The sequence below is a fragment of the Petaurus breviceps genome, unplaced genomic scaffold, assembly GCF_028583685.1.
Source record: "Petaurus breviceps papuanus isolate PSGF00001 unplaced genomic scaffold, PetGlider_PUasm1.0 90762, whole genome shotgun sequence".
NCBI classification, from domain to species: domain Eukaryota; kingdom Metazoa; phylum Chordata; class Mammalia; order Diprotodontia; family Petauridae; genus Petaurus; species Petaurus breviceps.
This window is the reverse complement of record NW_027187339.1, coordinates 7,886,908-7,897,398: the sequence shown is the minus strand read 5'-3', so window position 1 is coordinate 7,897,398 and position 10,491 is coordinate 7,886,908. Positions and strand designations below refer to the sequence as shown.

Below are 10,491 nucleotides of genomic sequence, written 5' to 3'. Positions count from 1 at the left end.
TTCTTCTTCTTCTTCTTCTTCTTCTTCTTCTTCTTCTTCTTCTTCTTCTTCTTCTTCTTCTTCTTCTTCGCTTTTTGGAGGGCAATTGGGGTTAAGTGACTTGCCCAAAGTCCTCCTGACTCCAGGGTCGGTGCTCTATTCACTGAGCCACCTAGCCACCCCTCTCACAATTTCTTATAGCACAATAGTATTTCATCACAATCATATCCCTTAACTTGTTCAACCATCCTTAATTGATGTGTATTCCCCCAGTTTCCAATTCTTTGCCACAACAAAAATATCGGCTAGAAATATTCTTGTACAAATAACTTTCTCTCTCTCTCTCTCTCTCTCTCTCTCTCTCTCTCTCTCTCTCTCTCTCTCTCTCTCTCTCTCGTACATATATATGTATATTTGGATATAGATGTAGTAGTGATATTGCTGGATCACAGAGTTTTATAGCCCTTTGGGCATAGTTCCAAATTGCTCTCCAGAATAGTTGGATCAGCTCACAACTCCACCAACAATGCATTAGTGTCCCAATTTTTCCATATACCCTCCAACATCTATCATTTTCCTTCAGAATCTTCCCTTGTAACAAATATCAAAAGCCAAGGAAAGCAACCAACATATGGCCAGTCTGGAACACATAGCTCACTTACTTATAAACCACCATCTCTCTGCCAAGAGGAGGAAGGCACATTTCCTAATCAGTCCTCTGAAGTTGTAATCGACCACTGAGTTAATGTAATTTTGGGCTATGTTAAGAGAGGTGTAGCTTCAATGAATCAATAAGTTTTTAGTAAGCACTGTATGCCAGACAAAATGGTAAGCTCCAGGTATATGAAGACAGAGATAAATCCGTACCTTACCATCAAGGAGGCATGAGCACATACAGGTATGCCAAAATATATACCAAATAGGGACAAGATGATTGGGTTGAGGCATGAGCAGCTGTAGGCAACAGGAAATGCCTTGAGTAGGTAGAAGTACTTGCTGAGTGTTGAAGCAGACTAGGAATTCTAAAAGACAAAGGTGAGAAGGGAGTACATTCTAGACATGATGGACAGGCAGAGATGGGAGATGGAATCTGCAAGAAATGGTAAGGAAGTCAGTATGACTGGACCGTAGAGTATGTAAGGGAAATAACTTATAAGAAGGACAGAAAGATAGTATGGAACCAGGTTGTAAAGATATTGAAATGCTAAATAGAGTAACATATTTGATCCCTCAGCCTCCTCTCCCCTCTGGTTAGAGGACTGAGGGGTGGAATGCCAAATCCCACCCCAAGCTCTTTATAGAGAGCAGAACCTAGATTTTGCAGCTCACTTGATTTCCTATCTGTAGCTTTGCTTGGTTTCAACTTCCAAGAACAAGATGCCTCCATGCTGGGTCCCCTCTGGTGGCCCCCTGCCTTTTCCCAGCTTTCTTCTGTATAATGTCTTCCCCCACCAGATTGTAAGCCTCTTGAAGGGCATGGACTGTCTTTCTTTCTCTTAATGTATTCCCAGTGCTTAGCACAGAGCTGCTTACCTAGTAGATACTATGTGTGTGTATTCATGTGTTTAATTGAGCTTTTTGATTTTCAGTAGGGAGGGGACATGGTTAAACCTGCATTCAGAAAAACTATTTTGGTGGCTCTGTGACAGATAGATTGATATGGAGAGAAACTTGGGACAGGTAGACAAAAACACTGGTAGAAGACATTGGTAGTTTTGTGGTGGCGAAGTCATTCTTTACTCCTTCATGCTTTTGTCCCGATCACACATGTTCCCTCTGTGTGCATCACTTACCACAGGTTCCCTGACCTGCGTTCCCTATCTGTGGATGACCCTGTTGAAGTTGGGTGGCATACATTTATAATTGATTCATTTCAGCACAGTGGTGGCTTTCTCCAGCTTCTTTCAGTAGCCCATGAATAGGAACACAGGAGATGGATAGTGACTAATCCAGAGCTGAGGTTTGGCAAGGGTTAAACAGGAACAGGAAAAGGGGTTGATCAGAGGCCAGTGTGGCATTGAACTGGCTAATTATATGGTGGAGATCAGAAAGGGAAAAAGGATAGAGCAAACAGAGGCAGTGGTCTGAGAAATGACCTGGGAGGTAAATGAATGGGAGATCATGATGAAGGCAGAGGAAGTTTAGGAGTGTGACTCAGAGAAAGATGGAATGATAGGAGATTTGGGGATCAGACAGAGGAATGGTTCCACTTCTTAATTCTCACTCACTCACTACACTGCCCTCACCTAGACTTATCAGTCCAAGGGTCCCCTGACATGTTCAAAAACTCGTTTTTAGACTTATCTTGCCCCCTCACTGAAGTAAATCTCCCAAGGTCTCCATTTCCTTAAACAGAAAAGGGATTAAAAGTCACTGGTAAGGAAAAATGTTTTAACCCTTTCCCAGCAGTCCCTATGTTCTATGCTGAATAGCAATTTGTTCTATGCTAAATAGCAATTGTTCTGCTGGCTAAAGAATTCTACAAGCGTTCTGTGTAAATAGCAACTGGTTATAGAATTCTGAATGAAACTGTGACACTTTTATTACATCTTCAGCAGCTAGCAAAGCCTTTTCCTCTGATCTCTCTACACATGAAACAAGTAAAAAATGGTACAAGACCGTCCCTGATCAAGTGGAAAACCATGGCGTGTTGATTTAAGTAGAAAGCCAGCATAATTGAATGGCTGAGGGATGGATTTGGAGGGAGGAAGACTGAGGTTCAAATTCCTTCTCTGGTATTTACTGTGTAACACTAGGTCACTGAACAAGTCACTACTCTTGGATCTCAGTTTCCTAATTTGTAAAAGGGGGATGATAATAGTCCCTGTTTTACAGGGTTCTTGTGAAGAGTGAATGAGATACTGTAAGTAAAAGTGATTCATTAAATATTAAAGTACAATGTGGGCTATTATTCTAAGTGCATAGGACCTCAGAGAAAGAAGAGATCGTTCAGTCCCTTTGGGCTAAAGGGGTCTTGGAAACCTTCAAAGAGAAGTTGAGCCTTGAATGTAAAGTTGTCAGAGGACATACACATCTATTCACTTTGGTCTTTCCTCACTTCAACAAGAACTACCACCTTTTCCAAGCTCTGGTGTTTTTCTTGGTTGATTTCTGAGATTATAAGGAAACTGATAGGGTGAGGGGAGCCTAGCCTTAAGCCTTGTTTGTGTTTCCTACAGCCGCACAACCATTCAGGTCCTCCCCTGGGAATGCAGACCAGTGGATGAAGTGGTGCGATGAACACAAAGTTCTTCACAGTCGCCTAGACCTTGTGGAAGAGGTACAGAAGCTGGGGGATGGGGTGGGAGAAAAGGGGGAGGGGAGGGATGGGGAGGTAAGTCAGGTACTAGCAGCTCTGGGGATGGTGGGAGACATAGAGATGGGGCTCGATTATTTACGTGTCCAGCTCTGTGCCAACCACTGAGAAAAACAAGGAAATGAGGACCGTGCCCAAAGCTCTTCCAGCTAGCTGTGGGAGATAAGACATATGCATGGGAAGGGAGGAGAAAACAATACAAGGCAACACAGAATCAAGTCCTAAGTTGTAGACTAGGCTGCTTTGGGGCATCAGAAAAAGCAAAGGTCACCGTGGACTGGAAGAAGCAGCAAAAGTCTCCTAGGGGAAGTGTGTCTTGAAGGACTGGGCAGACCAATAGAATCAAGGGAGACACTGCAGGTAAGGGGGCCCATGCTGGCACCTTCATTGGGTGCCTTGCTCATGGATGGAAAAGAGGCTCAGTCTAGACCACTGGTAATGAATGACTAGAAGTCAAGGATCAGAGCACCACAGACTGATGACCTTAAAGGTCATCTAGTCCACCATCCACATTTCATACAAGAAGAAACAAAGAACCAGGGGGATGAAGTGACTTGTCCAAGACATTATGGGTAACAAGTGGTTATGCTGGGATTTGAATTCGGGTCCTCTGTCTCCAGGATTCTTTCTACAGGATCCTGCTGCAGTTTTACTTTTCATCTTCATAGCCCTAGTACCTAACTCAGTGTCAATAACATAACAGATGCTAATTGTTTATTGTATAGTGATAATAGTAACAAAGAATGACAATCATGGCATTTATTATATTTTCACTATTGTCATTATTTGTCTCGATCTGCAATTTCATCAGTTCTGGGAGTTCCTCCTTAAGGAAATTTCCTTTCCTAATGCAAATCGAAAACCATTCTTAGAGTTGCCTGGGAGTTTGGACAAAGTTAGGTGACTCGCCCAAGGTCACACAGTCAGGATGTATCTGAGTTGGAATTTGAGCTCCTATCACCCCGACTTGTTGGCCCACTCCCTGTAACGTGCTACGTCTCCTAGTAACCACGTGATTGATTATCACCATCGCCATGATTGTTCTTCTTAGGGGAAGACACAGTAAATGCAAATACTTGCTTCTAAAATGGCCCCAGGTGCCACACACATACATGTCCCTTTGCTTATATTTCATATAAATATTTTATACTTATAAATGTAATATTTTATAATAATTATTATAAATAATAATTTATAAATATTTAACAAAAGAGTTAAATTGAGTTTTAAAAACAATGCATTTTTTATGGAAGGAAACTTTTCAAACTCTAAACTCATTATTTTCCTAGAAGGCCACTAGAGGGAAGCATGACAAAAGTAATGTGAGCCAGCATCCTCGGACTTTCTTGCGAAGGATGGGACCAGCACCTATTTTCTTGTTAACTATTTCTCTCATTATTATTGATACCTTTTGGCATCATTTCTGAAAATATCCTCCCCTCCTTCCCTACCCAATAAGTCTTCCCTTATAACAAATATGGAAAAAAGTGGCCCGGACAAAGCCACCGGCCCAGCAATGACACCTGATAGTATATGCCACAGCTCACACCCATAGAACCCCACCTCTTCAAAGAAGGGAGGGAGATCCTGCATCCACTTCATACCAAGTATGTAAGTGCAAAATCCCAGCCACGGATTATTCCTTTTCTGTACACTCTGTTAAAAGCTCCCACCCTTTTCTTCAAGGAAATCTGAGACCTGGATGCAAGTAGGTGAACATGGCTAGGAGAAAGAAGGGAAAAAGCATTTATCCAGTGCCGGCTGTGTGGCAAGTGCTTTATAAGTATTATTTCACTCGATCTGCACAACTCTGTGAAGTGGTGGTTGTCGTTCAATTGTTTCAGTCAATTTCAACTCTTGATGAGTTGAGGTTTTCTCGGCAAAGATATCAGAGCAGTTGACCATTTCCTTCTCCAACGCATTTTACAGATGAGGAAACTGAGGCAGGCAGGGTTAAATGACTTGCCCAGGGTCACCCAGCTAGTATGTGTCTGAGGCCAGATTTGAACGCAAGGAAGATGAGTCTTCCTGATTCCAGGCCCGGACAGATAACAAATATTTACTGTGCCACCTAGCTGCCCATAACCCTGTGAGGCAGGTGCTATGATTAGCCTCATTTTACAGCTGAAAAAAATTGAGGCAAACAGAAATTGAGCGACTTGTCCAGGGTTGCACAGTGTCTGAGGCTAGATTTGAACCTAGGTTTTCCTGAGTCGTGGCCCAGTATTCTCTCCACTGTGCCACCTAGCTGCCAGATAAATAGGGTAGATATGATATGATACATGATTTTACCTTGGCATATATGAAACATGGAACTCATATGATCTATCTCTTTACAAGATGGGTTTGGTTCCACTACCAGATACATCAAGGCCCCCACATATGGCTCAGTGTGATGAAGTCCAACATCAGCACAGCAGTTAGTCTAGTCCAGACTCAGCCCTGACCCGGACCGTGGAGTCTGGTCCTGACACCTCCCACATTTCCCGGCGCTCCTCTTCTATCCCTTGCCCTGACTTTTCCACTGTCTCCTTACCAGACCTTGGACAAGACCGTGGAACACCTGGAGTCCGAAGTAAAGAACCTGCTTAACCTGATGGATGGGATAGCGTGGAACTTGCCCCCAGAGCCCAGGAGCCCTACCGAGAACTTCTTTGGAGATGGTGCGTGTCCCCAGGGCGGCCCCGTGTGCCCCAGCCCGGCCTAACCTCCCATCTTTGTTCCAAGCACAGCTCCAGCTGACACATATGAGTCTCAAGGCTCCAGGGGTAGAAAGGGAGAGGGACGGGCATGATGATGATGATGCATTTATACAGCACCTACTATGCGCTGGGCATCGTGCTTCACAAATATTATCTCACTTGATCCTCACAACCGTGTGAGGCTCATTGTTGTCCTTTGTTCTTGAAGAGGACCAAAATGGCATCACTATGTCGGGGTCAATGCACAGTATGTCCACCTGTGGTTGGTCAGACCAAGACAAACTCAGAAGGCTCTGCCCTGGGTCAGGCACAAATAGTCCTTAAGAACATTTGGAATGAAAAGGTCTCTAAAGCTGTGTACCGTGTTTCTTTTGAGTCATTCTGAGGTTAGTGTTATTATTGTCCCCATTTTATAGTTGAGGAAATGGAGGCAAACAAAAGTTAAGTGACTTGCCCAGGGTCACACAGCTAGTAAGAGTTTGAGGCAGGTTTTGAACTTGACTGCTTCTGAGTCCAGGCCCAGCGGTCTGTCTACTGTATCACCTCCCAAACCACCTCAAGAAGTAGGAATAAGGAAATAGCGTGGTTTGGGAGTCTTTCGGTGGGAGGATAAAGAGGTGGGATCCATGGAGACATATGGAACACAGATTAGGCTAAAGCCCAAAGATACCAGCATGGTTTTAGGCCTTCGTGAAAAAAGACAAGATGATCCCTGCCCTCCCCTGAAGTTTTCTCAACATTCTTCTTTCCCCTTCTCATTCTCGGTAGTGATGAATATCAAAAGACAAAAAAAAAAAATCAGATGAGAGATTCCAGCTTTGGGAAGAAAATGTAGTTCCAGAATGCGAGGTCTTTAGGGGTCTTAGTGTAAGCCCAAACACCTGGTTTGGTTCAGCTGGTTGGTGTCTGGCAGAGGCTCCTAACCTGCGGAAGAAGGGTGAGAGTAGAAATTGAGTAGACTTTGCTCTCTGTGTGCCTTTACTTTGTGTGTTCATATACACAAAGACATGTACATATGTATCATACATATGAATCACATGGGGTAATAAACGGGCATGCCTTATATTCACGTAACACATCCATCTTACATGTGGGGTCCATATATGTATCTTACATATAACATGTGTATACTATAAACACAAATGCTACACACACCACACCCATAACATGTGAGTGCATTTCTGTGTCATGTGTGTCCTTTTAGACACATGTCATTGTGTGTATCTTATATATGCACATAAATAAACACATGTACTGGGGGGGTGTTCAGGCCCCAGGATTTCATGGGCTGGATAGTTCCCTGGTATAGAGACTCTTTTTAGAGATGCAGAATAGCATTTCTTTTGTAAGGTATAGTCTGGAACTCCAAGAGGGTCACATAGATGGCAGGGTCAGAAACTCAGCTATTCCTGACACCAAAACCCAGCCTGTACCCACTCTGCCAAACTGCCTCTCTTTGCCCCTACTTCTGGAAACATTAGCTCAGCCTCGAGGGCTGGGAAGGCACTAAGACGATCCCCTTCCTGCTGTCAATAGGAGGAAAACTCGATGTGGCTGGATCTTGCCATCCCTTCAGCTCTGCTGATGTGCAAGGGGAGCTCCATGCAGACAAGGAAGAGGATGCAGGGGGAGGGGAGATGTGGTAAGCCTCAGTGAAGGAGATCTCTGTCAGCACTATGCTCTGGCCTTGCTCCTCCGAACTGCCCTGCCCTTCTTCATGCACCACCCCCTTCCCCAATTCCCTGAAGCCTTCACTACCCTTCTGCACTTGTATTCCCTCTGTAGCCAAGAGGGCCACCCAAAGACATCTCCCAGAAGAGTTTGGGAATTTCTGGGGAAAGGGAGTTATATAGAGAGACAGGCAGACAAGATCTGCTGCCCCTGCCACTCTAGACTTCCTTTTAGCAAGCTCAAGGTCCAAAATGTGCCCAAAGAAGAAGAAGCTAGGTATCCCATGCTGGGATAGGTATCCTATCAGATGAGAGATTCCAGCTTTTGGAAGAAAAGGTGATTCCCACGCAGGGATAGGATAGGAATAAGGAGAAGGGCTGGGCAAACCTGGGGCATGGGCAATGGGTTTGGGCACCACCAGCTTCCTAGTGCTGTGGTCACTTCCCCTCCTCATGCCACCCTCTTCTGACTTTCAGACACCAGATTCTCTCTTGCTTTCTCTTCCTTCCTTTTTTTTTTTTTTTTTTGCTTTTTGTAGTGGGGAGGGGAGGGCAATTGGAGTTAAATGACTTGCCCAAGGTCACATGGCTAGTCTTTGCGTTAAATGTCTGAGGCTGGATTTGAACTCAGGTCCTCCTGACTCCAAGGCTTGTGCTCTATTCACTGTGCCACCTAGCTTCCTCTGTCTTCCCTCCTTCTTAACAAAACCCTCCCTTAAGGGAAGATATTTCATTAGTACTTTATACATTGGCATGAATTTTAAGACTTTTGTGAATCTTCTCTTGGGAGAGTTTACATCTTAAGTCTGTCTCAAAAACTTTGAACCCAGGGGGAAGGGCACCATTTGGGCACTGGTGGGGGACAGGATCATAGGGCTAATTGGAGGAAAGTTTCCAGTTTTAGGGACAGAGTGGCTATTAATTTTAGCCCCACAACACAGAGGATTTGGAAGGGGGCCTCCCCAACAGAGGAGCCTCTCCCTCCTTGCAGATCTAGACACCTTCCCGCACACAGACATTCAATCAGTTTTTCCTTCTGTGCTGATGCTGTTTCCACCAACTATGGGACCTCCTTGTTTCTTACAGAATCCTTATGAGGACCAAGGGGACCTGGGGCTGAGGGCAGCAGTGGCTTTTTGGATAACTCACTCTCCAGGTGGCTGTGCTTTAATCCATTTGGACATGTTTTGGAAAAGGCTGTCATGTAATAAACGTGTGCTGTACTGTGAACGACAACCTGGAGACTCTTATGGTGTTGCGACAAGTCACAAGTCTGATGCTTCTCTCTTTTATTTTGTCTTTATCTCCATTTGCTTTGCAGGATCAGCCAGATTCACGTTCTCCTTATTGTTAAAGGAAATCATCTTTGTCCTGGGAGTCTAGAACCCTGAAAATGTAGTCTAAAAACCTCGGTTCAAATCCTGAATCAGCTCCGTACTACCTTTGTGACCATTGACATGCAAACTTTTCCAGACCTGTTTTCCTTGACTGTAAAAATTATGGGGTGAAGCTAGGTGTCCTCTAAAGTCTATGAATTTAACATCCAAGTTCTCCATCCTTGGCATCTAGTCCATATCTTGCAGATAAGTGACTAAAAACTCAGAAGCATTAGGGACTCACCCCAGAATTATGTGAGACTTAGGAACTCAAAAACACTCTCCCTCTCCTTCCTAATACAATTGATCCCAAGCTAAATTAAGTCCAGAGTCAAGTGGATATGTATAGTGACTTGGACAGAGGAAAACCTGGAAGCCCCAGGCCCTTAGAAGAAGTTGACCAGCTAAGAGACATTGCACAAAGGGCTTCAGCAAAGAAAACAGCCAGGAGTGGAGGGGGAGGCAGGAGACCCTGATGGGAAGAAAATAGTGATTTGGGAAACAAATTGACCCCAAGGAAAGCACTGGGTACTTCTGAGATAAGAAAACCCTGGGCAGTCTTGCTGGTGAATTCCACTTCCTAGAACAAAGGTACTTAATCTGAGTTCCTTTAAAAAAAAAAAACAACAACTATATTTCAATAAAACTGTTTTCCTTTATAATCACACAGACTGAAAACATTATTCTAAAAGGGGTTCATAGCCTCCACCAGATTGCCAAAGCGGTCCATGACAAAAAAGATTAAGAGCCCCTTGCACAGAAGGAATGGAGATTTGGATACACCAAAGATAGTTACTTCTTGGAGATTAGAAAGGAGAAAGGGAGAGGGGAATGGGAGATGAGAGAAAGGAAAGGCAATAAAGGGGAGAGTAAAGAGGGGAAAGGATGTTTGAAAAAGCAAAGAGTCACTGGCCTCTGATCTGCCATGGAACTATGTCAGGGGTGGGACCCCACGGTCTCGAGGGTCCCCACCCCTGGTCTATGTAGTCGTGAGTAAATATCTCTAGGCATGCTTTCCCCATATGTGAAACAAGGTGGTTGAATCAGGTGATCATCAAGGCTCCTTAAATATAAAGTTCACTTAGTATACTACTAATCTAGCGGTTCCAAACATTTTTTGTTCCTCAATTATCTTTCAACGACAACAAAAATGGGTTGTGAACCCCTATGGATAATTTAATACTTATAATATTCTTTTAGATGTATTCATGAAGTGCTTACAATAACTACATTGATAATTCTTGCCCCCCAAAGCTCCAAACTAAAATTTGCGTTACATAAGTCTGTAATTGTGGAAACTAAATATAAAATTATTTAAGCTGTAATTACATAATTACAAATATTTTACAATACATTCTGTGAGAGTTAAAAGTAATCCAGCAGGGCCATGTGTGCTTTACTGCCAGATGTTACATTAAATTTCTTTATTTTAAAAACTTAGTTGAATA

The 10,491-nt window shown here is 43.6% G+C and overlaps 1 protein-coding gene across 4 annotated transcripts in view; it reads left to right on the top strand.

Annotated features, from left to right (window-relative positions):
* The window catches only part of PLAC9 (placenta associated 9), a 28,419-nt gene extending 18,711 nt beyond the window's left edge, over positions 1–9,708 (top strand). The window contains exons 2-5 of one of the 4 annotated variants that reach the window (XM_069068351.1): positions 3,159–3,259; positions 5,835–5,958; positions 7,534–7,639; positions 8,989–9,708. In XM_069068351.1, coding sequence (XP_068924452.1) covers positions 3,159–3,259; positions 5,835–5,958; positions 7,534–7,639; positions 8,989–9,058 — 401 coding nt within the window. In that variant the 3' untranslated portion in view covers positions 9,059–9,708. Of the gene's footprint in view, positions 1–3,158; positions 3,260–5,834; positions 5,959–7,533; positions 7,640–8,753; positions 8,904–8,988 lie in introns of those variants that run through there. The other 3 variants (XM_069068353.1, XM_069068354.1, XM_069068355.1) reach the window with 3 other exon arrangements.
* Positions 9,709–10,491: the final 783 nt, after the last annotated feature.